General features: G+C 39.3%; 2 protein-coding genes across 3 annotated transcripts; both read right to left on the reverse strand.

The window, feature by feature from the left end:
- Positions 1 to 893: 893 nt before the first annotated feature.
- On the reverse strand, positions 894 to 22,493 carry LOC117289981 (fructose-bisphosphate aldolase, muscle type-like). Of its 2 annotated transcripts, none has more exons than XM_033771184.1 (8): positions 22,391 to 22,493; positions 15,056 to 15,209; positions 6,307 to 6,518; positions 5,062 to 5,280; positions 4,575 to 4,658; positions 3,127 to 3,301; positions 2,310 to 2,509; positions 894 to 1,274 (listed from the first exon to the last, which is right to left on the reverse strand). In XM_033771184.1, the coding sequence occupies exons 2-8, from the start codon at positions 15,162 to 15,164 to the stop codon at positions 1,182 to 1,184; spliced, it is 1,092 nt and encodes a 363-aa protein (XP_033627075.1). In that variant the 5' UTR covers positions 15,165 to 15,209; positions 22,391 to 22,493; the 3' UTR covers positions 894 to 1,181. The 2 variants fall into 2 exon arrangements, with proteins under 2 accessions (XP_033627075.1, XP_033627076.1); XM_033771185.1 differs by lacking the exon at positions 22,391 to 22,493 and adding an exon at positions 18,288 to 18,368.
- Positions 22,494 to 24,300: 1,807 nt separating this feature from the next.
- LOC117290853 (rRNA methyltransferase 3, mitochondrial-like) lies at positions 24,301 to 27,461 on the reverse strand. The gene is made up of 3 exons (XM_033772410.1): positions 27,173 to 27,461; positions 25,652 to 25,813; positions 24,301 to 24,882 (listed from the first exon to the last, which is right to left on the reverse strand). The coding sequence occupies exons 1-3, from the start codon at positions 27,405 to 27,407 to the stop codon at positions 24,395 to 24,397; spliced, it is 885 nt and encodes a 294-aa protein (XP_033628301.1). The 5' UTR covers positions 27,408 to 27,461; the 3' UTR covers positions 24,301 to 24,394.
- Positions 27,462 to 27,740: the final 279 nt, after the last annotated feature.

The following is a 27,740-nucleotide window of genomic DNA, read 5'->3' on the forward strand; positions in this document are numbered from 1 at the left end:
GTTTCCATAGTTCAATTGCCAGTACAGAAAGCCCATTGGATACATGGCCCTTCCATAGCAAAACCCAAAGACAAAAAAATGACATTTTGAGAAAAGCAAGTACAGAGATAAGCTGTTTTGCCATAAAAACAGGACGAAGTGCAAAATAGTCCAAGATAGGACATATTATGTTCACATCCACAATAGCATGCTTTTGAAATTTGTCAATGGGGGAAAAGCCTCCTCAATTTAACAAGAAATGATCTTGCATAAAAACCCAAACTTTTGAAGTGGATTTCTTTACCATGGAAGGACCATAGAGTATATGAAAGATAAATCATTAGCACCTATTGTACATATAGAGCTCCATTGAAGATTATAAGCCGATGTTCGGTTCATGTTACTAAACACAACACAGCAGTCTTAACTGTAGGATCAACTACTTGCATAAACACACGTATTGAATGTATTCTTTTACAAACAGATTCTGAGGTCACAAGTAATGATACACGTACAACAAAACTAACATTCTCCATTTTGGCATTTCATCTCATTTTCTTAAAGTTTTTGTCAGCTCTTCGTTATGTTCATCTCAATCCATGCAAGATATCGTTGACCCAAACTAACAAAAACTTGATGAAAATCTCACTAAATATTCCCGACACCATTTTGAAAACTATTGCCATAAAGTTTCCTTTTACTCTAAGCAACTCAGAATCAGGCTCACCTCAAACAAGTAAATCCAGGAGAAACATTTAATTCAGAATGTTATGACAATCACTACATCAGTCGTACTTGGCTGTCAGACCCAAGAACCCAATTTCATAGAGCTGCTTAAGCACAAAAAGTAGCTAAGCTAAACATTCTTACCAGAATAAGGTTACCAGCAAAAACAGCATTCCACATGTACAATTTGTAACTGGAATCCTGCTAAGCAATATTTTCTGCTTAAGTGCCTATGAAATTGGGCCCAGGGGCAGCAGACTTAACCCATTTTCAATTTGTCTTGGAACCTCAAGCAAGGGACTAAACCCGTTTTGATAACAACTGACTAAAGTTCACCACAAGAGGGGGCTATCATATAACCATAAACATCTCATTAGAATAAACAGAGCAGCTTGATGGACTATAGTATCACAAACTAAAACATTTTTTGTATTGATTAAAGACAGTCGATGCTGCTCACCATGTGAGGGCACTGTTTAATATTGGTGGTTGGCGACAAACAGCGAGGCTTCGGTGGCTGCTCCGGTGGCTCCGCCTCCATATTTTCCCAGGGCTGCCTCACCATTAACCTGGTAAAATGAAAGGGATATCGAAATGTTTTATTGATAAAAAAGTCGTCGCAGCCAAATAATTTTTTATTACTAATAAGATTATTTAGAAATCAAAAAATACAAAATACATAAAAAAAATACAAAATACATAAAAATGAGGAGTGAAATAAAAATACATAAAATATTAAACTTTCTTAAACTCTTTACTAATCTGATACCTGAGGTACCAGTAAACTCAAAGAAGTAAAACACAAAACCTACATATTTCATTAAAAGTATTAAATTAAAACAGTTTGAAGAACTTTACTGACATGTACACAATTTTTCTTATATGGTATTCAGGCACGATATTTGGACCTTTGAAAAAAAGTAGGTAAGCTTTATCGAGTACAAAGCCTAACCTACATGTGCACATGAAGTAGGCTATAACATACTTTTAGGGCCTTATTAATAAACTGCTGTCTACCCATGGTCTGCCATTTTTTTTAGTCAAACCGCACATAAGCGTTAAGATAACATGGTGTGTGTCTAACCGTACATGCAGTCCAAAAAGCACAAAAACAAAACAAATACAGGAAGCAAGATGTATCGTCGATAGAGTCGATATAGATGTACGGACTAAGTCGTGAGTTTGTACGTTTCAAAAAATGCCGACCAGGTGTATTACTGCTGAATGCAGAAAAACACTTTTTGAAATGTACCAACTCACGACTTGGACGTACATGTACTTTGCACGTGTGTTTACTATACGCATTGCAGGCAAAGTCTGCCTCGATTGACGTCACAAAAGGGGTAGGCGGAGTCAGCCCCCCAAACAACTTTATATATTTTTAAAAAAATATAAATCGTGACAAACAATTACTAAACAAATTATTTTATTGTTCGTAAGCATATACTCTTATGTTTGAAAGAAAAAAATTATATTTCCAGGTGACTTTAACATACATGTGAGGCTATCCAACTACAATTATTCTGATTTTTCCAAGGGCAAATCAATATTGGAAAACAGACTAAAGTAGGAATAAACTTGGGCCTGGAATCTTCAGCCCTTACCTTGGCACGATTGAGCAGCTCCTCCTGAGCAGCCTTCACATTCTCCTTCTTACCTCCCCAAGCCTTGAGCACACTAGCCTGGAGGGCACGACCGTAGGAGAAGGTCAGGGCCCAAGGCTTCTTGCCGGGGTAAGCATTGATGGCATTCAGATGAACTGATGCCCCTTCCTCAGACTGACCACCAGACAAGAAAGTCACACCTGAAAATGACACATTATAATGATAAATAATAATAATCAAGATTATTAATTTTGGTTTCACCAATACACTGATGTGTGTAAGCCCTGTATACTCGGTACTTTCCCAAATTCTGTGAGAAAATCAGAGGCATATTACTCGGGTGGGATTTGAACCCCTGATCTTTGCAATTCTAGAGCAGTGTCATACCAACTAGACTATCGAGATTGCCCAATAGCTAGAGATAGTTCGAATCCTATGTGTTAGCAGTGGGTACTGCAACGATTTAATAGATGTTAAATTTGCATTGGATATGAAGACATTTGTAAAGCGCCAAATGCTAAAGCCTCTAACCGCATAAAGAAAACAATAAAATGTACAGTGAGTGAAAGGTGCAACACAAGTAAGCAGATTACAAATAAGTAGCTTGAAACAAATGAGTTTTTAACACAGACATCAAACTCTTTGAAGCTTTACCTAGAGCCAACAACTCCCTCAAAAGAGTATCAATACATGGTTGCAACAACAAGCTTACTATCATGTATAGTTTGTTCTTAAAGATATATATATTTGTTTTTATGCAAGTCGCCAGACACACAAGGGCTGAAAGCAACGTTAAGGTGTGGTCTGTATTGGTTACCTGGCATGGCAGGGGGTACAGTTCTTTGCAAAGCAACCACCGTGGCGCAGCCCACCTCTTGTGGGGTGTTCTTAGTAGGGCAGCTCTGTCCGGCAGTCACCATGTTTGGCTTAAGCAGGGTACCCTCCAGGAAGACGCGGTTGTCAATCAGGGCCTTGTAGGTGTGTGAAAGAACCTGGGTACAAACAGCAAAATATGAGAGTCATACTGTCACTACTGTGGGTTCGAATCCCCAGCCAGGACACTTGTGTCCTTAAGCAAGACACTTAACTAGACACTCCTTCTAGAAACTAGACACTCCTTCTGATGGGTGCAAAAAAGCTGTTGGTCCCATGTGTTGTGTAACGCATGTAAAAGAACCCAGTGTGTGTAACCCATGTAAAAGAACCCAGTGCACTTATCAAATAAAGAAGGGGTTCGCCCTGGTGTTCCTGGCTGTGGCTGCTGTGTGCGCCAAAGCACCTTGTAAACCCTTATAAGGTGCTACATAATTCATCACTGCAATAACCTATCTTTCTGAAAGTTTGTATATACTCAGCGCCTTGAGTACCTTGTTTGGTATATACGTGCGCTATATAAGACTTTGATAATATTATTATTATTATTATTAATTATAACAAATAAAAGTCTTATGAGGAAACCGCCCACATAGGGCTATCAGTTGGTAGAGCACTCGCACGTTTATCCGGAGGTCGTTGGTTAGAGTCCCACTCTAGTAAATTTTTTTTGTTCAACCGCAAATCAAAGCTTTATAAATTGCACATATCCACCAAATATGTTCAAGATGCTGTGATAGAAGAAAACAAACTGAAGGAAAAGAAACTAAAAGAAAATTCAGTTCAGACGAACCAAATGCTTTTGACATTAGGTGTTTTTGAGAGACCTTTTCAATGAGTAATTAGTACTTGAGGTTTCAATGTGAAGAGGTAGCTGCTTCTAATCCAAAGATATGGTGCTGCAAAGGAGAAGGTTCTGTTCCCCGAAGATTTTATGTTGAGCATGTCCAGGATGTAGGCTGTGCTAAGCCTGGGCGATGAGTGCAACTAGTGTCGAAGTCGCGACTATTGTTTGCTTAGTCGAATTGCGACTCTGTTTTTCAACTATTTGGTTAATCGTGCCGCCACAACTACTACAAAAATAGTCGCAACTACCTGCTTGGTGGACCAATTGTGTCACTCAAGACTATTCACAACAACATAATTAACTACTCTGAATAGATTTGACCCAGTTACCCATGGATTCTAGAGTAGGGGTCCTAACTACACCACTGAGTATGCCCTACCAGAGAGGCAAAGTTCAAGTCCTGTCACAACATGTAGCAGCAAACAATATACCATTATTTGGAAGATCAGTAGTTGTCAAACCAAATCAAGAAACCCATTCAAGGTGGGTGTTGGGATTCAGGACAGTCAGGGTGACAATAAAGGTTAATACTTTGACTCACTAACCTGTTCAGTCACCTCCTGTGCCCGTTCCAGGGTGTGTGATCCATCTGAAAGAACCTCAGGCTCAACGATTGGCACCAGACCATTCTACAGAACACAAACAAATACAAACTGGGTTGTTAACAAACACACTGACATTCATCTTAAGTAAAGCCTGGTTAATACTTCCTGCGAATACCAATTCGCAATGAAGAAGTCAGAACAGTTAAGATGTAATAAAATCCTGCAAAACATTTGCGTTGAATACAGAGCTGTGCTGTCAAACCCACAACAAGGTTGGTTTTTCTTTCATTATTCTCTGGCAACTTCGATGACCAATTCAGTTAAAATTTCACAGATTTTATGCATACATTGAGATACACCAAGTGAGAATACTGGTCTTTGACAATTACCAAAGGTGTCCAGTGCCTAGAACACAGACAAATTTATGAGTCACAAATGAATGGCGTGTAAAGACTTTTTTATCCTTCTTTCCCCTGACCCACTCTACCTGCTGGCAGATGATTGCGTAGCGGGCCAAAACGTTGGCGTTTTCCCTCATGGCAACATCGGATGGTGTCACGTCCGAGATCTTCAGTACGCATCGCCACTTGGCAAAGCGGGCTCCGTCCTTGTAGTACTGAGCGCAGCGTGTGCCCAGATCGTCCAGTCCCTGGGTGGTGCACTCGGCACAGTTGAAGCCAGAAAGGGGAACCACACCCTTGTCCACCTGTTCACATCAAATACAGATAGAAATAGATATTTTAGGATATGCTCTGGTAAGCATAATTTTGATATGCTTAGCCCCTTTTTGTGCTTTAAAGGGTCTATGTACTTTTTCCTAACACAAAACACAATGTCCACAGATTTACATTAAACTGACACAGTTTTAAAATTATGATAGTAGAAAGCTTCCCTTGAAATTTTACTTACTGAGGTCCTGAGTAAAACAAATAATTTTCATCTCAGCATTAGCATTTAAAAACGTATTAACCAGTTATGCTATGGTTTTGGTACATTATCATAACTGGGTAATGGGATTTTACATGCTAAATTTGTGTTCGTCTTCCTGAGACGAAAATTATTTTGTGACTTATTTTACTCATTTATCAAAATCTACACAACCTCAGTTAGTATTTTTTGACGGGAAGCTTTCCACTATCATTATCTTCAAAACCTGTAAGTTTAATGTAAATCTGTGGACATTTTGGGCCAAGGGACCAATTTCATAAAGCCTGTAAGCATAAAAACTTGCTAACCATAGAACAAACTTGCTCTACAGAAACTGCTAACTAGCCAAATTCCATGAAGGTTTACAATGTCACAACAGGTGCCCTACTAATTTTTTGCTTAGCAAAGAAATTTGCTCAGCAGTATTTTCTGCTAAACAGCTTTGTGAAATTGGGTACTGGTATTGTTCATAGGCCCTTTTCAAAACCACGGCTTCAGCTTCAGATTCGGTTCCAGGCTAGCTTGGCCCCGCAGTTATATTGACAACAGGAGACTTTCCAACACTAGGTGGCAGCAGACATACCGGGTAAATTTCCATTGTTTACGTAGTTCTGAACATGCGCATAATTCTGAGAACAATGGATTTACCCGGTAAGTCTGCTCCCCTCTATCGTCCCAGAAAGTCTCCCATTACGCGTGCTTTGCGTACGCGCTCAGGGCTTCAGGCGAGAGAATGGAGCCTGAAGGCAAATTCAAAGCAGAAGCTGTGGATTCCAAAAATGGTCATAGAGGTTGGGTTACACACCTTGATTCCTGGGACGATGCCCTTCTGTTGGATCAGCTTAACAAACGGTGTTCCGTCGTCGCTCTTCTGGTACAGGGTCTCATGGAAGAGGATGACTCCGCTGATGTTGTTGCTGATGGAGGGGTCTGTGGTGAAGAGGAGCTGGCGGTACAGACGGCGATTCTCCTCGGTGTTCTCCACGTTGATGTTGGCAAATCGCTTACCCATGGTCCCTATCAGAAGAAAGAAAACAAGAATGGTGTGTTGACAAGAGCCTGGTTCATACTTTTTTCGCTGCAAATATTTTGAGAGCATATCTACTCATCCTAACTATTCATTGCAAATTTGTGACATCAAAACTTGTATGGCAATTGCCCTGTAGAGAATAACCTCATTCTTGGCTTACTGCTTGGACAACATTGCTTGTTATAGCCATGAAGGGCGATTATTCCTCACATAATTATGAAAACTGTATCTACTCCACACAACGATTCAACATTACAATTAGTACACTGTACTTTGATCATTGTTACGTGCGCCTAATTCATTACAATGTCAAAAAGGAACTAAGGCACGACAGAGACATTTGACAAGGAAGAGTGAAACCTAACCAGCGATTATATTCACGATGATAATTTAATTTACTCAAAGTGTAACAATATTTAAAGCAATAGAACCATTAATAATGCACATGGCAGATTTAATACAATTCAAATGAGAGACCCTAAGATTATAGCTACCGGAAGTTTGATGACTGGGTTCGATGTGCTGGTTACACGGTGCCTCTTCTAAACTGACGTCTGGCACTAGATTGGTACATCTAGGGAGAGCCTCAAACCTGGCATGGGTTTAGGCCATCTAGGAAGAGCCTCAAAACCGGGCGTGGGTTTAAGGCCATCTAGGAAGAGCCTCAAAACCGGGCGTGGGTTTTAGGCCATCGGAGCGCAAGAACCGGGTGGTTCAAGCCATCAACTTGAAGGAGAAAGAGCACAGTTTTGGCTGACTGTCTCTGTGCAAGAACCGGTTGGTTCAAGCCATCAACTTGAAGGAGAAAGAGCACAGTTGTGACTGACTGTCTCTGTAACTGGAATATGGCTGAAACACCAATACTGGACAATGGTGTGGCCAATGGTTGAAGCGGTGACACCCATCAATGGATGAGTTGGGCAGAGCCCCTGGCTGACTCAGTGGTGGCGGAGTGATGAGTGTAACCCAGCAAGAGGCATACCCAGTATTTTATAGGCTAGAAACATCACACAATTATACTAAACATTGTGTCCACTGCACCTTAATAATAAGTTTGGAGTGTCAACACATTAAGGACACAATGTTACATTATGACCGTTGCATAACATCTAACAATACACATTGTGAAACAGACTGACCTGTTTTGCCAAATACCACAGATGTTCTTAAAGACCAACAAATATGTCATAACAAAAGGAACAGGATAAGGGGGAGAGAAAGCCCATCTGTAACAGTCTTCCCCCCTTGGGGAAAAGTTTTTTTTTAAGAAAAACTTTCCAATTTAAAGTACACAAAATGCAAGAAATTTAGTACATAACACTAACAGTACCATAAAATCTTATTATTCGCATTTATACAATAACGAATTACATTATAATAGCTCCATCTTGGAGGAATATAATCATCACAAATAAAACGCACTCTGATTAAAGCTAGAGCGCCTTTAAAGGCGTCTTGATAACGCATCAGCAATGATGTTATCCTTGCCCTTAACATGAATTACTTCAATGTCAAACTCTTGGAGGATTAAACTCCAACGGAGTAGTCTCTGATTCTGATTCTTCATCTTCTGAATGAAAACTAGTGGGTTGTGGTCAGTGTACACAGTGATGGTTTGGGTAGGAGTACTCAAATATACTTCAAAATGCTTTAAAGACAAAACTAAAGCGAGACACTCTTTCTCGATTGTTGAATAATTTACTTGATGTTTGTTCAACTTCTTAGAAAAATAACAAACTGGATGATTAAAACTGTTATCATCTTCCTGCAATAGTACTGACCCAACTCCCACATCACTTGCATCAACATACAACTTAAATGGATTGGTGAAGTCTGGAGCCTTCAAAACTGGTTCACTTGCCAGCATAATTTTTACATGCTCAAATGCTTGACTGCATGCGTCTGTCCAAATAAATTTGTCGGCTGGCTGTGGAAAATTAAAAATTGCTTCAACTTTTGCTTTGACAGGCTGAACTTCACCTTGACCAATAACATGGCCCAAGAAAGTAACTTTGGCTTTAACTAATTGGCTTTTCGCAAGATTTACTGTTAACTTGGCCTCGGTTAATCTTTCAAACAGAGCACGAATGCTTTCCATGTGCCCTTCCCAGGTATCATTAAATAACACAATATCATCAATGTACACTTCGGTGTTTGGTAAACCCTTAATCACTTTGTTCATCAACCTTTGAAAAGTTGCAGGGGCGTTTTTCAGACCAAAAGGGAGAACCTTGTACTGATATAAACCCTGAGGAGTCACAAAAGCAGAGACTTGTTTTGCACGAGGAGTAAGAGGGACTTGCCAATATCCCTTTAACAAATCAAAAGTAGACACAAATTTGGCCTTGCCAATACGATCAATACAATCATCTACTCTAGGCAATGGAAAAGTATCAGATTTTGAAACTGAATTCACCTTCCTAAAATCTGTACAGAATCTAAAGGAAGAATCAGGCTTGGGTACCAAAATACACGGTGAGCTCCAATTGCTATCACTTTCTTCAATAATACCATTGACTTTCATGTATTTAATCTCCTCATTCATATACGTCTGCTTAAATGGTCCTACTCGGTAAGGGTGTTGTTTAATGGGCGTGGCATCCCCTACATCAATATCATGAAAAACAGCATCAGTTCGACCTGGAACATCAGGAAATAAATGTGAATACTCTCGTATTAGATCGGACACTTCAGATTGTTGTTGAAACGTCAAATGACTTAATTTGTCACTCAAATTCGACAAAACTTGTGAATTTTTCAACCTGAAACTTGTACCCGGAATTTGGGATGACTGATCACCCTCGTTCTCTGAAGGCTTTTCAACTTCAACATTTACATTGCAAACTGGGACAGTTTCTTCATTTCTTTCGTGATACTGTTTTAACATGTTAATGTGACAAACTCGTTTCTGTTTACGCCTATCAGGAGTGGAAATTAAATAGTCTAAATCATTAACCTTGCGGTCAATTACATATGGTCCACTGTAACGAGCTTTAAGTGGCTGTCCTGGCATTGGTAATAATACTAAAACCTTATCACCAGGATTAAAAGTACGGACTTTTGACCTCTTGTCATACCAAGTTTTCATGCCATCTTGAGTGGCTTTCAAACTAGATTGGGCTAACTTACACGCATTATGTAAGCGATCTTTCAACTTCACAATGTAACTCAGGATATTGTCATCCGTGTTTTCAGACAACCATTTCTCTTTGACCAACTTCAATGGTCCCCTAACAGTACGGCCAAATACAAGCTCAAAAGGGCTGAACCCTAAAGATTCTTGTACAACTTCTCGTACTGCAAACATTAACAAATGAATACCTTCATCCCAATCTTTATCATTGTCCATACCATAAGTCCTAATCATGGTCTTGAGCGTCTGATGAAAACGCTCGAGTGCGCCCTGACTTTGTGGGTGATACGCACTAGAAGTAATTTGGTCAATGCCTAAAGCATACAACTGTTCTTGAAACAATCTAGAAGTAAAATTACTCCCTTGATCACTCTGAACAACTTTTGGCAGTCCAAAATGAGTGAAAAACCCTCTCAACGCTTCACCTACTGGTTTTGCCTTAATGGATCTTAGTGGGATTGCTTCAGCATATCTAGTTGAAGCACACATTATAGTAAGTAAATACTCATGACCTGACCTAGTTTTAGGCAAAGGCCCCACACAATCTACAATTACTCTGCTAAATGGTTCTTCAAACGCAGGTATTGGGTGTAATGGTGCACGAGGAGGTTTTTGGTTTGGTTTTCCAACCAGCTGACAAGTATGGCAGGTGCGGCAATACTCGGTAACCGACTTTCGGATACCAGGCCAATAAAAATGTTGTAATATTCGATCACATGTTTTGGTGACACCCAAGTGTCCAGACATAGGGATGTCATGAGCTAAACTCAAAATGTGTGAACGGTAACCTGATGGAACAACTATTTGATACAACACCTTCCATTCATTGTCAGCGGGCACATCTGGTGGTCGCCATTTGCGCATGAGCACACCTGACTTGATAAAGTAACACACAGCGAGACTACTTGTCTCGGTTTCAGTATGTGCTTGGTTAAAAAGAGTCACCAAATCAGTATCCTTACTCTGTTCAGATATTAGCTGTTCTCTACTTAAAAAGATGTCAGAGTACACACCCAATTCATTCAATAAGGCTGAGCCCTTACTGTCATGAGGAACAGAGTGATTGTCTGCATCTAAAGAATTTACATTCTTGTCAAAAGAAACCCTAGGGATTTCATCAGATAGACTAGACATGAAAGTCTCAGAAATGTCTAAGTCTAAATCAGTATGAACTGGTGCCTTAGTCTTACGACTCATGGATCGAGTTGTAACACAAGCGGGGAAAATACCAGGAAATTCTTCCTCTAATAACCTAGTATTATTATCAGAACAAGGCACACTTGTCATACATGGTTCTACAACTACCTTAGCGCCAGCTATTTCATTACCTAACAGTAGTGTTATACCATTAAGCCCCGAGGGCAAAGTGGGGGTAATGCCCACTGAAATTGGACCAGAAACTAAGTCTGACTGTAAATACAACTGATGGAGAGGCACACCAAAAGATTCATTACCTATACCCGTAATGCACACATCGGTGCCGAGTGAAGACTCTTCACTTAAAGGAACTTCCCCTTTTAACAACAAAGATTGAGTGGACCCCGTATCCCTCAAAATAGTCACTGGGTAAGTAGGTGAATCAGAACGCTCATCAAGCGATACAAATCCCTTAGAAACAAAGGGCATAAACTCCTCTCTAATGTCAGACAAAGATGTCCTTTTGTGATCAAACTTATTTAAGCTTGAAAGAGATGTACCATTGGTAAAGGCAACAGTTTTTGACTCGGCAAGAGCCGCATTTTTCCTTTTCAATGCATTACAAACTGATATAGCATGCCCAAATTTCTTACAGTAATTGCATTGTACTTGTTTGGAAGTGTCAAAAAAGCTATTGGAAGTTGACCTTTTAGAACTTGCATCAGAGGTAGACTGTGGTTTTGTCTCAGTCTTTGGCCTATTATCAGAAACAGGTTTAGATTGAACAAAAGTCTTGTTGCCTTTCTTGTGATCCTGAACATTAGCATGCAAAAAACTAACTTTGTGTGTCAAAGCAAAATCATCGGCCATCACAGCCGCTAATTCTAAATCTGTAACTTTCTGCTCTTCTAGGTGCGCTTTGACAGCATAAGGCATGTTAGCCTTAAATTCCTCAAGAAGGATTAGCTGTCGTAACATGCCAAAGTCTTCCTTAACTTTACAGGATCTGCACCAACTATTGAACAAGGTTTTCTTCTCATAAGCAAACTCAACATACGTTTCGTTTTCTCGTTTTCGTTTTTCACGAAACTTCTGCCTATATGCCTCTGGTACAAGTTCGTAGGCTTTCAAAATTGCAGCCTTGACTAAATCATAATCAGCGCTTTTGTCAATAGGAAAAGTGGAATAAACCTCTTGTGCTTTACCAACTAGTACACTCTGTAGAAGCAAAGTACGCATATCTTTAGGCCACTCAAGTCTATCGGCAACTTTCTCAAAGTGAGCGAAATATTTGTCAACGTCTTTCTCCTTAAAAGGAGGTACTAATCTAATGAACTTGGTAGGATCAAATTTCTTTGCAGAGATTGATTGCTCATTGGATTTGGAATGCTGTTTCAGCTGAAACAATTCCAACTCTTTGTCTAAATTCTTTGACGCTACTAGCTGAATTTCTAGCTCAAGTTGTTTAAGTTTAATAGCCGCTTCAACTGAATGACCATAACCCTCTACTTGTTTTTCTTCAACCATTGATTCTTCCAAAATTTCTACTTCAACCAAATGTTCCAAAATTACTGCTCGTAGGTCAGCCTTTTTCATACTAGCAGCTACGGAAATTTTGTAATGTTTGGCAACCTCGAATAACTCGGCCCTTTTTAAACCAAACACTTTGTCCTCCGAAGGACTCTCTTCAAAGTCAGCGACGAAGTCTTGTATTGAAAACTTCTCCGCCATCGTGATATAATTGCTGGTTAAACAACAGAGAAATTGGTTCACTTAAAATTTGTAAGTGAAATCGAAACACTGAATTTTAAAATGGCTCAGGAATTTTCTGAATTTTGTTCAGTTCTTTCCCGGACAAGCCCCCAATTCTGTTACGTGCGCCTAATTCATTACAATGTCAAAAAGGAACTAAGGCACGACAGAGACATTTGACAAGGAAGAGTGAAACCTAACCAGCGATTATATTCACGATGATAATTTAATTTACTCAAACAACAATATTTAAAGCAATAGAACCATTAATAATGCACATGGCAGATTTAATACAATTCAAATGAGAGACCCTAAGATTATAGCTACCGGAAGTTTGATGACTGGGTTCGATGTGCTGGTTACACGGTGCCTCTTCTAAACTGACGTCTGGCACTAGATTGGTACATCTAGGGAGAGCCTCAAACCTGGCATGGGTTTAGGCCATCTAGGAAGAGCCTCAAAACCGGGCGTGGGTTTTAGGCCATCTAGGAAGAGCCTCAAAACCGGGCGTGGGTTTTAGGCCATCGGAGCGCAAGAACCGGGTGGTTCAAGCCATCAACTTGAAGGAGAAAGAGCACAGTTTTGGCTGACTGTCTCTGTGCAAGAACCGGTTGGTTCAAGCCATCAACTTGAAGGAGAAAGAGCACAGTTGTGACTGACTGTCTCTGTAACTGGAATATGGCTGAAACACCAATACTGGACAATGGTGTGGCCAATGGTTGAAGCGGTGACACCCATCAATGGATGAGTTGGGCAGAGCCCCTGGCTGACTCAGTGGTGGCGGAGTGATGAGTGTAACCCAGCAAGAGGCATACCCAGTATTTTATAGGCTAGAAACATCACACAATGCAGTGGGCAATTATACTAAACATTGTGTCCACTGCACCTTAATAATAAGTTTGGAGTGTCAACACATTAAGGACACAATGTTACATTATGACCGTTGCATAACATCTAACAATACACATTGTGAAACAGACTGACCTGTTTTGCCAAATACCACAGATGTTCTTAAAGACCAACAAATATGTCATAACAAAAGGAACAGGATAAGGGGGAGAGAAAGCCCATCTGTAACATCATGATCTGCTGTTTTTGCTGGATAATTCTATTCTATTTTGATTTTTTTCCCCTTATTTTTCATCAAACACTTTGCTTATAAAGTCATTTCCTCCTCTTTGCCAACCTGTCAAGGGCTTGAATTTTACACTGGACCGCAAGCCTGAAGACAAAGGTGAGTGATTTTAGTGTTGGGCCAGTAAACTCACGACCAGTCCTGTCTTTTTCATTTGAAAAATACCTCAATGGGTACAAAATGATATTTAAAGGCAGTGGACACTATTGGTAATTGCCAAACACCAGTCTTCACACTTGTTGTATCTCAACATATGCATAAAATAACAAACCTGTGAAATTTGAGCTCAATCGGTCATCGAACTTTCGAGATAATAATGAAAGAAAAAATACCCTTGTCACACGAAGTTGTGTGCGTTTAGATAGTTGATTTCGAGACCTCAAGTTTTAAACTCGAGGTCTCGAAATCAAATTCGTGGAAAATTACTTCTCTCTCGAAAACTATGGCACTTCAGAGGGAGCCATTTCTCACAATGTTTTATACCATCAACCTCTCCCCATTACTGGTCACCAAGAAAGGTTTTATGCTAATAATTATTTTGAGTGATTACCAGTAGTGTCCACTGCCTTTAACCCGTTTGGAGTCAAATTTGTATCTCTCAATTCAGGTGAGTATCAAAATATATACAGGCCTACTTACCCACAAGACAAGTATCATTTTAATCTTCTCAATAGTGTTTGTCCAAATAAAAACAGTTATCATGTTAAGCAGCTATTTCTTATTAAGGTTCTGGTCTAGATCATTTTGAGCGACACGCCCTGCAGTCTTGTTGAATTTTACCCCAGAGACAAGCCCTGTTGTCAAGTGCACTTTAGTCATCATTCCCTCCATCCAATTAAATCAAGTCCAAATTCCCTCCATCCAATTAAATCAAGTCCTGTGGCAAAATCTAGAGTCCTCAAAATTGTGTATCCTGTGGACTCTGAAAAAGCACACTGTTGGTTACTACTCAAAGTAATTGTAGAAGAGAGAAATTTACTTGATAATGAGCAATGGAGAGCTGTTGGCAGATAAAACATTGTGAAAAACGGCTCCCTCTGAAGTAACGTAGTTTATGAGAAGAGGAAGGAGGTAATTTGTCACTCAAACATAATAATTCAGGCTTGGATCCTTTTTAAAGCATGAGATTGAAATTGAAAGCACACAGATTTGTGCAACAAGGGTGTTTTTTCTTTTATTATTCCATTGCAACTTTGATGACCAATTGAGTCCAAATGTTCACAGATTTATTATTGTATGCATGTTGGGATACACCAAGTGAGAATACTGGTCTTTGACAATTACCAAACGTGTCTGGTGACTTTATTAAGGGTAAACTGAAAAAGTTGCAAGAGCTGATAACTTTAAAATGACTCTGAGTATAGTACCTGTACTCTCATCAGCAGCCAAGATGCCCTTTCCTGGTGCTACAATCTGGCGGGCTGTCTGCGCCAGCTCTTTCCTGAGCTCCTGGGTAAGTGTTGATGCGGCGGCCATTGTGAATCAAAGAGATTGATCTAGCTTCCAAGGTTATGAAGTAATCTGTGCATGGGGAATGACAAACAGGATTTGAAATATTCCACTAGATAAAGAACAATCATAGATTAAGCACACAAAGCGACCATAATCCTATTCATGCTAAATAGCCTGGGGTGGATTTCACAAAGAGTTAGGACTAGTCTTATCTTGAGTTAGGACCAGTTACTCGTACTAACTTAGGACTAGCTGTACGTTTTTGATATCTCTTAGGGCTAGTCCTAAGTTAGGACTAGTCCTACCTCTTTGTGAAATCGACCCCATGGCAGCAATTGGTACCAACTTAATCATGTTGTTGACTTCCAAGCAGTCCCCCCCCAACCCACAAATACGGCAGCCTCTATTATACCAAAGACTTGTAACTCAGTCGTATAAGAAGTCCTAGTTCAAGTTTTCAGTTCCATAATGTACACTGTATTTGTACCCTACATGGGTTAAGTCCAAGGGAGTCCAAGCAATAGCAAGGTTTAGCTGCACGTTACGCGAGCAACCGTGAACGTGACCGTCAAACAATTTGGAGTCATTTCTGGGTGACGTCGTCACTTTGAGCTTATTGTACGCTCACGTATGATGTCTGCGCTTACGTACGTACCTAACATGAAAAATGGTCACTACACCTATGCTTAAAACGTGAGATTTTAATGACACAATTTTCTGACATTCACGTTCACGTGGAATGTGCAGCTAAACCTCCCTAATAAAGGTAGAGCAATGCATCATACAAGTGTCTCGTACTAGGCTACTATATTTCTGAAAGTCAGTGGTAACTCAAGGAGCAGGGTAACTCAACATCCAAATGCTTGGACTTACAAAAATGTAGATGAGATTGGTATGCCAGTTCCAATGACAAACGAGTATTATTTGGGCCTGCAGGCACATAATCTCAGGCATGGATGATTGGTTATTGAAAGGGCAAGGACACAAAGGCATTTTTTTTTGCTCTTAATAAAAGGCACCCTTTAAACAGGCATGCAACTGTAACTTCAAGAAAGAAGTAGAAGGAAACTATAAACTTTCAATGATGATTGTACAGTATTTTTCAATTTTGAATGGTGAAACCGAGATTAAAATAAATAGGAAATCAGCTGATCCAAGGAAAAGTTGCACGACTGTACACAGAATTTGTAAATTTGTACTGGAGCATTTCAAGGACACAAAGGCATTGACCAGAAGGATTGAGGAATGGAGGCAAACGCCTTCAATGCCTTCGTGCAATCAGGTCTCATTATACATGAAGGCCTACAGCATGTATAATGAACAAGATTAAATTCAGGTTAAATTGCACTACAACACGGCACCAACCATACACATTATTGTACACATAAATTATGCGCACATACAGCACATGACATTGCAAGACAGTCTGAGGCCAATCTACGCAGCCACGTTATACAGCTAGACTGATCCAATATTATAATGACAAGAATTCAGCAATGAGAGCAAAGTTCAAGTGGCACCATTCGCAGCTATTTGTGCATAGCAATGCAGAGTTTCTGTTCCAGTTCTTTATATTTCTCTAAAACATTTCAATGCTTTATTTCGGTTCATCTCATGGGTGCATTATTTCATTTTACTTTGTTTGTTTGAGTGTCCCGTTGTGAACAGCATTAATATTTGATGTTTGAATTAATTATATCATATTTATTTCTATAGTTTTTGTCTTGGCAAATAATAACTTGATAAAGTAATTTAAATGGATGGGATTATTTGAGGCAGAGGTGAGGTATCAATACGTATTTGGTTTGCGGTAACACCATGTGTGTATCTACTTGCTAGATTATTCTCATCTTGCCACCGCGGAGTAGATTTAAACGTAATGTAACCTTTTTCAAAGTCGGACCTTCCTAAAATACTTTAGGTGTATGACGTGCCCCTGTAAAAATGTACCAGAGTTGTGCACACTACCATGTACTTTATCAATCAATCAATCAACTGCAGAGACAGCAAGGGTCCGTCTCGCCGATCTCCTGTGTCCACGTCCTACAGCCTCTTGCCACATGTGGTCGATTTCGCTAGGCCGGCCAAGTTGTTGGGCCCAGGATGATCGAGGGCAGTCTCTAGGTGCTAGGCCTCCCCTGGAGTTGATGACAATGCTTAGCTTTTTTAGCTGGGACGTTGTTAGCTAGGCGAGCGACATGACCGACATAATGTACTTTACGATACAAAAAATTTAAACACTGAATATTCCGGGTTTTACCTAAAATGTACAGGTACTCTTTAATCAGTACCGGAAGTACACTGGCAATACTTTACCACAAACAAATAGAAAAGGCAGGTACCAGCAAGGGAAGAGCATTGCAAAACAAATTACATGTAACTAAAATTGCCCATACAATGTATGTAGATTTGTGAAAATGACCGAAAATAAAGACCTTGACGAACATGTAATCACGACATGATTTGAAGTAAATTTACCTGCAAACAAAACTCAAACGACTGTTTTCACAATTTTCTCTGCTCTTAATTTTTTTTTAGATAAAATCACATTGAAAAGTTACATGGCAGTTTTCAATAAAATTGAAGGAAAACCAAGCAGTTCAAATAGCAGTTCCAGGAAACGATGACAAGTAATTTCTGCCTGCCATGGCTATAACGACAACTCAATATCTTCCTTCACCAGCATCAGCATGACCAAGGCTTCCAACACTTCCTGGTCAATGCAAGGTAAACCTAACACCTGTGCACTACATGTACACCGTACATTACAGTTATATGCAAACTTTTGGCATGACATAAAACACAAATGTCCACAGATTGATTTACATTATAAGTAGGAAACAAATAAACTCACAAAAAAGTAATGTTTTACTAAACAGTTAGTTTTATCATGGAGGAAGAAATTTAATGTGATTATGTCTGTTTTTAATGTTGATTGGTTTGTTCTTAACTCTTAGATGCAGGGCCGAAATAGTACCAGTTCTTTTTACTGATATGGCTCATCCTTGGTAAATAAAGGAAATAAGTAAACAGTTTGGGTGACAATTCATACAATCAATTAATTAACGATGCTATAGGTTTTAGAGCTTAACATGTAACAACACATCTACTGCAATCATTATGGTACTGTGCAGTAATAGTACTTACCAAGTGCAGAACTTTTAAGCAAACTCACTGTACTTCAAAAGCTCAAGAGTATTAAAGGGATTTTGCTGCAGCAGTGAATAACAATTGCTAATACTTTGTGTGGTCTGTACCTGTGCCACGTTCGCAGTTTGTTCTGGTATTTTTTAGATGGTACATTACACACTGTAAGGCCTTGCTCTATGCATAGTCATGGCTCACGTGGCACAGTTCTTTCATTGTACACAAACATCAACAGCTGTGAGGATATGAATATTCATGAAGCGACCCAAACCCTGCCACGCCCCTGCTCTCAGCCAATCACAGGAGACATTGCTGAATCACACTATAAAATGTCTGTGACAGATTTTGCCAACTGGACATGTTGAATAATTCATGAGTTGTAAACACAGTTGGTAAATACTGCAAAGTCATAAAGGGTACTAAATCTAACTAAATGTTGTGGGAACAATTAGTCAAGGTGCCCAGTTTCAACTCCATGGTTTCACTCACTACCTATGAAAAGCCAAGAGGGTCAGCACACTGTCAACAAGGCAAGGTTGAAACATATCCATGAAAAGTGTTGATATAACCATGATATAACCATGCTTCCTCCAATCCATGATATAACACAGGGAATGAAAGTTGACATCTACATGTATATTAGCTCCTTGATTGAGTGGAGCTGATAGCCCGTGTAACGAATTTAATCCAGTGTTGTATTCTCCTGCACTGAAGACTGAGAATACTGATTTGAAACTTTGAGACCACACCGATTCTTATTCAAGCCAACGCTTCTCCCAAAATAGTTTTATGTACTTGTACTCCCAAGTTTACTGAGATGGTTGTTCTCATGCTACGAACATATTAGCAGCTTTACCTGTCTAATTTGGCATGATTGAGCTCAGGAAAACAAGTTTTTAACTTTACTTGTCCCACCATCTTTCCAATGTGTTAATACATCAGTGATGTTCGTGCATGTCTTATACACCCATGTGGCTGAATCTGACCAAGTAGTGTGTTGAGCTTACAATGTAAATTTCTATGCCGGAAGTTGTACCACCCTTTCAACAGCTGTGCAGATAATACGATCAGCTTTAAGATTTGCCAATGTAGTGCCCTTTGCAAAATGGAAATAGCCTATCCCTCTCGAAGATTGAATTCCAGGCCTGCATTTTAAAGGCACTGGACACTATTGGTGATTACTCAAAAAAAATTAAGCATACAAAACTTACTTGGAAACACGCAAGGAGAGCTGTTGATAGCATAGAACATTGTGAGAAACAGCTCCCTCTAAGGTTACGCAGTTTTCAAGAAAGAAATAATTTTCCGTCCAAAAATATTTGAATTTGATTTCAAGACCTCAGATTAGATTTTGAGGTCTCGAAACCAAGCATCTTAAAGCCCACAACTTTGTTTGACAAGGGTGTTTTTCCTTCCATTATTATCTCGCAACTTGGTAGACCAATTGAGCTCACATTTTCATAGGTTCGAGGTTTGTTATTTTATGGATTTGTTGACGTACACCAAAAGAGAAGACTGGTCTTGGACAATAATATTACCAATGGTGTCCAGTGTCTTTAACCGACATTCTGTAAAAGGTCACTTTAAGGTATTCACTTCACCCGTCTGCCTGTCACTAATGCATGTCACACTTCACACCAGGTTCAAGATGCTTTACATGAAATCATACCGATAATTTATTACAGATAATGTTTCATGTCTGACCTATATTTCGTTGAGAGTTGTCAAGAGAGAAAGGGAAGCAGAAACAAAATGTTGATCTTTTGGAATGTGAGGCATTAAAGCCATTGGACCCTTTCGATACAGAAAAAAAAAAAAAAATCACAGATTTACAAATAATTTACAGGGTTTACAGAAGGTAATGGTGAAAGACTTCTCTTGAAATATTAGTCCATGAAAGGCTTTACTTTTTGAGAAAACGGTAAAACAATATAAATTCTCGATAGCGAGAATTACTTATTTGTTATATGACACATGTCATGACACGGCGAAACGCGCAAAAACAGGAGTGGGTTTTCCCGTTATTTTCTCCCGACTCCGATGTCCGATTGAGCCTAAATTTCCACAGGATTGTTATTTTATATATAAGTTGTGATACACGAAATGTACCAAAAGTGTATAATGGCTTTAAGTAATGAAATGTCACGGCATGCCTATGTAACAAGAGTCACAATCTGACGATCGCTATCATATTTAAAACTTGTCTGGGTGTTGTCAGTCTAATGTGTGCTAAGAAGAAGTTATTTTTAGAATGTTTAACGAGTCTGTCACCAACAACTTCCAGATGAAACAATAATATACATTTTAGTAAAAAAAAATCAAACAAAGGAAAGTATGAAACACGTTAGCTGCTTTAGATCAAGGACCATGTACTTCTTATGTATCAGACTGCCAACAGTTTTTTTACTCATTTATACATATCTCATTGAGGTAAATAAGAAACTATATTATTTCATATTGAAAAAAAAAAAAACTTTTCCCATGTACCTATCAGGTAAAGTTTTAAAGGCGTAGTCGTCGTCGAAAAGTGTTGGTTCATTTAATTTGATGTCACTCTTTGTAAAATTGATCTTTTAAGTCTCCAGACTTGTTGGGTAATTTTATACAACTTGAATGAATGAATTAAACATTTCAAATAAAATATAGTGTACTGTAAACATTGTTATAAGTTTTCATTTCCTAATTAGATCCTCAGGAGTATTTTGAATTTTTATAAGGCAAAGTAAAATGTTGCTCGTCCCCACCCGACTTGATTTTGGAGGCCATTTTTTGTCATCTGTTATTTTAAAAATAAGAGTTAAATCAATCATTGAAATCAATTTTCATATTATTGAGAGCTTTTTAAAATGTACCCACATTTTTATTGAGCAATTTTATCTTCTTAAATGAAGGCCTAAAAAATTACAATGCAATTGTGAGAAACTTGTTTCTTTGAAACGCTTTGCCCTTCATGTGATCGAACGAGATCTTTGCACAGGACGTGATGCCACACACACAGAATAGTTTCGGAGTAAAAGCAAGTTCTTTTGAAAGAATAAACACACTATGGCAACTTTAACCAGAACTTGAGGACATACAGACACAAGTCATAAAACAATAAAACCATCTTCAAATACGATGGTGGCCATCTATTCTTAGACACGGTGGCCGTCTCGTAAAAAAAAACATCTTTTGAATATAACAAATAACCAGGACCTCGCTCACCAACTTGTTCAAAAGTCCGGATGAGCAAAATGTTGTTTATTTTACTTTGCCTACTGATGTAAAAAATATTTAAACTTTTAATTTTAGAATTGAAGTTATAAATGAAGTCTCTACCTTAACTCAATCAGCTGACGAATGGTGGAAAACAGTTTCATACATAATTGGAGTTGACGTTGATGCACTAAATTGACTGGTAACTGAACTGAATGAAGTTGCAACTTGGAAGTTTAGCAAAACCATCCTACTCCTATCTGAGTTAGAAAACTTCCATAACACCCTGCCATTTTGTAACACTTTTCTATGCCTTTATAGATAGAATTATACACTTCTGCCTGTTTTCTGGATGTATAATATAGGCAGTTATTCCACACTCCTTGTTACGACGGTTAGAATAAAAAAATCAGTGTAATTATTAACCTAATTTGGGGCAGGAAAATTTGTGTCATGCACATGCAGCGGAAAATTTGCTTTCGGGAGGGTCACAATTTGGAGTTCGATTCCTCCATCCCCACTTTTATGGGCACAAGAATGGGGGCTATCTTTCGGTCAAACCATTGCAGCAAAACTGACTAATTGTCAAAATAATATACCCCTAAATGGTCAAGTCAAACATTCCCAAAAAGGGTGACAGGAGAGGCCGCTTTCGCAGCGCCGTCTGCTTATAATTTAGTGACCTTTACCCTTTCAGCAACGGACCTTCACCGACTGCCTTCCTGCACGTAGGCACTTTCTCGGTGAGCAATAGCTACAACTACAAGTTTTGGCGAACTAAAATTACACATTTCCCAAACATATTCTTCTGCATATAAAGCTTACCAAACTGCAATTGTATAAACTGCACACTGTAACACTGGTCTGACATGTAAAAACAAGATAGAATTGAATAAAGCATCACTTACATGGTTGACAAATTTCGCCGGTTCTTCAGTTACGACCTCGACTGTCAGCAGAGTGGAAAAAAGAACGTACCTCTAGCTCTCCTCTCGCTCGCGATACCACACACACGACGTACCGGACACGTACGCGTACCGTACGGACGTACACACGGCCGGCGGCACAAGAAAAACTACATCACAAGAGGGCGCAGTTCACTAATCTTCCAAAGCAAAACTTGACAACCAAATCAAACAAATTTTCGGACTTAACTAAACTTCAGATTTCTTTTCGTTTGGAATTAATGCTAATTACCCCAGAAAGTAACTCCCCGATCGCTTTTGAATGGCCAGTTTTCAGGATTCATCCACTTATCCTCGTGTACCCTATGTTCACGCACTGAAGACTTGAGATAGAACAGAACCAAGAACAACTTTGAGCTTTATTTTTATTTGTCCATGTGTCATAGCCCACCTGAGAGGAGAATTTCAAGCCCGTGTAGAACGCCATCAAAGCACAACCGGAGGTCGTCGTATGCAAACGACCCCAATTTGTCTGCATACGTTTTGCGTCACATAAATTCACGCACTTGTTTTGAAACGTCAACACGGGACTCTTTCTACGCCTTCTTTTCTTCTAAGCACTTGAGTCCGTACGGCACGGAAACTAGAAGGCCAAAACTGCCAGTTATAACCATTAATTACCCCATCTATGGTTTGATTGTGCAAGCAGCATCACGCAGTGTGCCCTCTAGTTAATAGACCTTTCTTTTGCAACGTCACAGCCCGAGTTTTTGCCAACCCAGATTGGAAAACTATGGAAAGCCATAAGTGAAAATCAAGAAAAGATCACTACTTTTTGTAACAATGAAACCAAATTTGTCGATTTTGTTTATAACAAAACAACTCATTATGAGAAGTACTTTATTTAATTGAAAGTTTGCAGAAAATTTTGAATTTTGTTAAAACATCTGTTTTTACGATTTAGTGTTTTACTAACATTCGGCCGACCATGCCAACCAAGGCGGTTTGTTGATCAACAAAAGAAAGGTCTGTAACTCTATGAACCAAACCGAGTGAAGAACAAAATAGTCTGGTTCCTAATTGCATAAAGATTATTAGCATTCATTAGTGTTATTCGATGCAAAAAACATGACCAAGATGGGGGCAGCATTGAAAGTCTATTTCATTGAGCCTCAAGCATTCTTGAAACCATCTCAACTCATTAGGAGTATGGCTGCACTTAAAATTCCCTTCCCCTATACAGGTACCCATTTACTACTGGAGTGGGTAACAGACCTGACCGATGGGGGGGGGGGGGGGGGGGGGGGGGCACCAAGACATGTATATGAACTAGGCTTTATAGTCATGCTGTTTTCAGCTGCAACACAGATTCAATGCTAAAGGGCCTATAGTTAATTTTTGTCCTGATAGACACATTTCTTTTGATTTAAATAGAATGGGTTTGAACAAAGAAAATTTACTAGAGCAGGACTTGAACCTGCAACCTCTGGATTAATATGCTGGTGCTCTACCAAACTAGCTATTAGCCCTGCAGCAGATTTCACGAATCGCTAGGATTAATCCTATCTTGAGAACTCAGGATGGGTTCAATGCGTCCTAACGTCTATGGATACGGAACTTAACTTTTCTTAAGACCTAAGATTGGGAAAAGTTTTGTGAAATCGACAGCTGATGTTGTCAGTCTCCCTATTTTGTTCAGGGGCGCTGTTGTGGTAGTACTAAGTCTGTAGCGCATGCGCGCTGCGGGTATGTCAGAGGTCATACGAAATACACTTCTATCATGGCAACGTCCACAGTAAGCTTGTGTCCTCATCTTCTAGCTAGAAGTCTTTTATTATTTTAATGAGAAATTACCTCTTTCTCAAAAACTACAATACTTCAGAGGGAGTCATTTCCCACAATGTTTTATACTATCAACAGCTCTCCAATGCTCGTTACCAAGTCAGTTTTTAAGTTAATATTTGTTTTGAGTAATTACCAAATGTGAACCTTCTCCTTAAGAAGTTTTCAATTGTGAGTTAAATTCTGCCGCAGTGCCTCAAACATTATAACACTAGCAGAGACTGCCGCATTTAAGCTGTCCACCGCCTCTGCCATGGGTATGTGGACTTTACAGCCTGATGTTTTATCACAGATCTCCAGGGCTTGATAGCTTAACCCTTCAGTTTCGCCACCGATAACCAACGCTGATTTGGTTCGCCAGTTAACATCGTGGTAGACTTCAGATTCTAAAACAGGTAAGTCTGTATATTCCTCTTGGCTTTCCTCCATCAGTTTCCTTTGGAATGGTGCACCATGGTTCCGCTTTCTTTTTGAGGGACTCATTTCCGATTGATCGATGCTTGTTGAGGTGTTGTTATCTGCAACATGCACTGTGACGTCTTCATCCAGATAGTTGGCCATTTCCTTCCATGGAATATTCGCGATGATCGGCATGTGGAAATGAGCACCTGCCCCTGATCGAAGAACCTTTGGCTCCCAAAGGTCAACACATCCTATTAGAGAGAAAAGATAGAAGAAACTCAAAGTTTAGAGAATAAAAAAAAGTTAAACTTTATACTTGTGAAATTATAGAGAGAGGATTGACGTTAAACACCTTGGGATAATCTTTTGAAATAAGTTCAGCTCGGTTCATACTTACTGCGAATGTGAAGCGAATATTGACGCCACAACTCTGTTTTCAATGCAAATAATTTGCAAGAGTTGAGCACAGCTCAACCATGGCAAATTATTTGTTGCGAATTTGTAAAGCTTCGCATCTGGGTTTGCATTCGCAGGAAGTAATGAACCATGGCTTTATTGTGGTGGTAAAACAGTTTTGGGTTTGTTAATTAGAATAATTTTTAGTCCTGAAAAGTGCAGTGTGAATGCTCCAACAAATTCTGAAAATCTGTGTGAATCTTCAGGTTAAATTGAACACAGAGCTTATATAGATTAAAGTGTATTGTAAAAGGGACTTTTTTGGCATCCTGCTTTTAAAAGTTTGGGCTCAATTTCATAGAGCTGCTTTTACAGCCGAATTACAACAGAATAGGCGCTCTCAGTCTGTAACTTTTGTAGCGCCGTAGTTTTAAGTTTCTTTAGAGGTGGATTAAAACGGCTCCTTTAAAGGTCATATTGTCCGTTGTGGATATGTAGTGGTAATGTGTTCCAGTCTTTAATAACTGTTTTGGTTATGAATGAATGATATACCCCCGGACGTGATACAAATATGTGTGAGAGCACCCTCACGCGGTGAAAAATACGGCGCAAACGATGACAAACCTTTTGTGAGGAGAATCCTCTGGCACTGTGCGGCCACAGCTGAACGAAGGATGGTTCCAAGGTTGCCTGGTTCCCTGATGTTATCACAGATCAGCGTAAGAGGCAGCACCGATGACTGTGAATGGAGTGTGTAATTCTCATGAGTTGGCTTCTTAAATACACCTTGTTGGAAGAGGAAAGACACAGATTACACAAATTGGAAATGTTAATAGATGGGGCATGTGGTGCTTTACCTGGCTGGCCAAGATTTTTAACAGTTGTCTTTATTGTATATTTGCTTGTGGTAATGGTTCTGTGTTGTTGTTGTATGCCAGGGCCTTTACTTAAATCTGGCTGTTTTTCTATTTTTAATAATGCTCTTAATCATTTAGTTAATAACAAATATAAAAAATTAAATGTTTGTTTGTAGCTGCTGGGCACCTCTTAAAGCCATATACACTTTCGGAACAGGAAAAAAAAAGAAAAAAAGTTCACAGATTTACAAATAACTTACAGGGTTTACAGAAGGTAATGGTGAAAGATTTCTCTTAAAATAGTATTCCATGAAATGCTGTACTTTTTGAGAAAACATTAAAACAATTATCAATATCGATATCGAGAATTACGGATTTATTTTAAACAACGTGATGACACGGCGAAACGTGTGGAAACAAGGGTGGGTTTTCCCGTTACTTTCTCCCGACTCCGATGACCGATTGAGCCTAGCAGAGAGTCGTTATTTTATATAAAAGTTGTGATACACGAAGTGTGGGCCTTTGAACAACACTGTTTACCGAAAGTGTCCAATGGCTTTAAAAACAGTGTTTCACTGAGAGGTCTCCCCAGGGTAAAGAAGAAATAAATAAATAAACAAATAAATAAGAAAGGTTTGAATAGTTGTTTACACCTTTAAACAATAATTGACTACAAAAAAGGGCATTGAAAAACCACTTCACAAAAGATCAAGTACAACAATCTTCAATGCGCTGCGTCAATGTGAGAGTTACAAATATATGTTCTTTCACAAAAAAAGCTCGTCACATGTGTTTGGATCAATGGGAGTTAAAATGTTCCTTGAGTCGAACATGGCACAACGCAGATTATCTGAGGTTCAGTGATTCACGGTGAGGGCCTACTCATATTTCTCACAAGAAAATCTTCAAACCTCAAATCCTGGTGCTTATTATGAGAAACTTTTTATGTTTAATTTTGTTTGGGGGTCAAGTCAAGGTTTTGTTGCAGAAACGATATTTCAAAAGGAGCTCATATCGACGTGTTGGGAGTCATATTCGAGTCAAGCTTTTTTTCCAGATTAAAAACTGAGCAAACTGTTTGAAATGTTTGTAAACCTTTAGTTTTCCTTAGAATCATACACTCACAAAGAGTGTTACCACAACCCTTTCTCATTGTACACATGCACCTCCACTATGAAAGCCATCAAATCATTCTTACCTATAACGCCCTGTGGTGTTACAACATCCGACCACATGGTGACCGGGTACACATGCACTTCCACTATGCAAGTCATCAAATCATTCTTACCTATAACGCCCTGTGGTGTTACAACATCCGACCACATGGTGATCTCTCTGTAGGGGACTTTGACCACAACAGCTCTTGTCTTGTGCAAAGGGATACCCTCCAAACTCTGGAGTTGACTGAAGAACAGTGTGTGGGCTTGGACCCCCGAGCTTATAGCATCACTGATCAGACGGCGTCCTTCAATCATTACCCTGCCGGATTGCTCTCTGTATTTGCGAGACTTGACGAGCATCATCAGCCGTCTATCAAACACAAATCAAGAAAAAGGGATATTTGGAGTCAAATAAGAAACGAAGGATTGTGCGTTGTGCTGAAAACGACGACCCTTGGCTGAAAACTACAATCGTTGCAGAACCATCTGTAGTTGAGAATGAAAACTCTCTAAAATTCCTGAGTCCCGCTCCAGGGTGTCCATAATGTTGCGTTGGGATGCCCTCTTGAACTTTAACCATGTTGAGGCTCCCACAGCTTCTATTTTTATTAGAATTTTAGTGGGGTTTTTTTCTGTCTAAGTATATGGACTAGTTGTGCCTGAGGAGGGCTGGGCTTGGAGTTGGAGTCTGACCAT

This window comes from Asterias rubens, chromosome 5 (assembly GCF_902459465.1).
Source record: "Asterias rubens chromosome 5, eAstRub1.3, whole genome shotgun sequence".
NCBI classification, from domain to species: Eukaryota; Metazoa; Echinodermata; class Asteroidea; order Forcipulatida; family Asteriidae; genus Asterias; species Asterias rubens.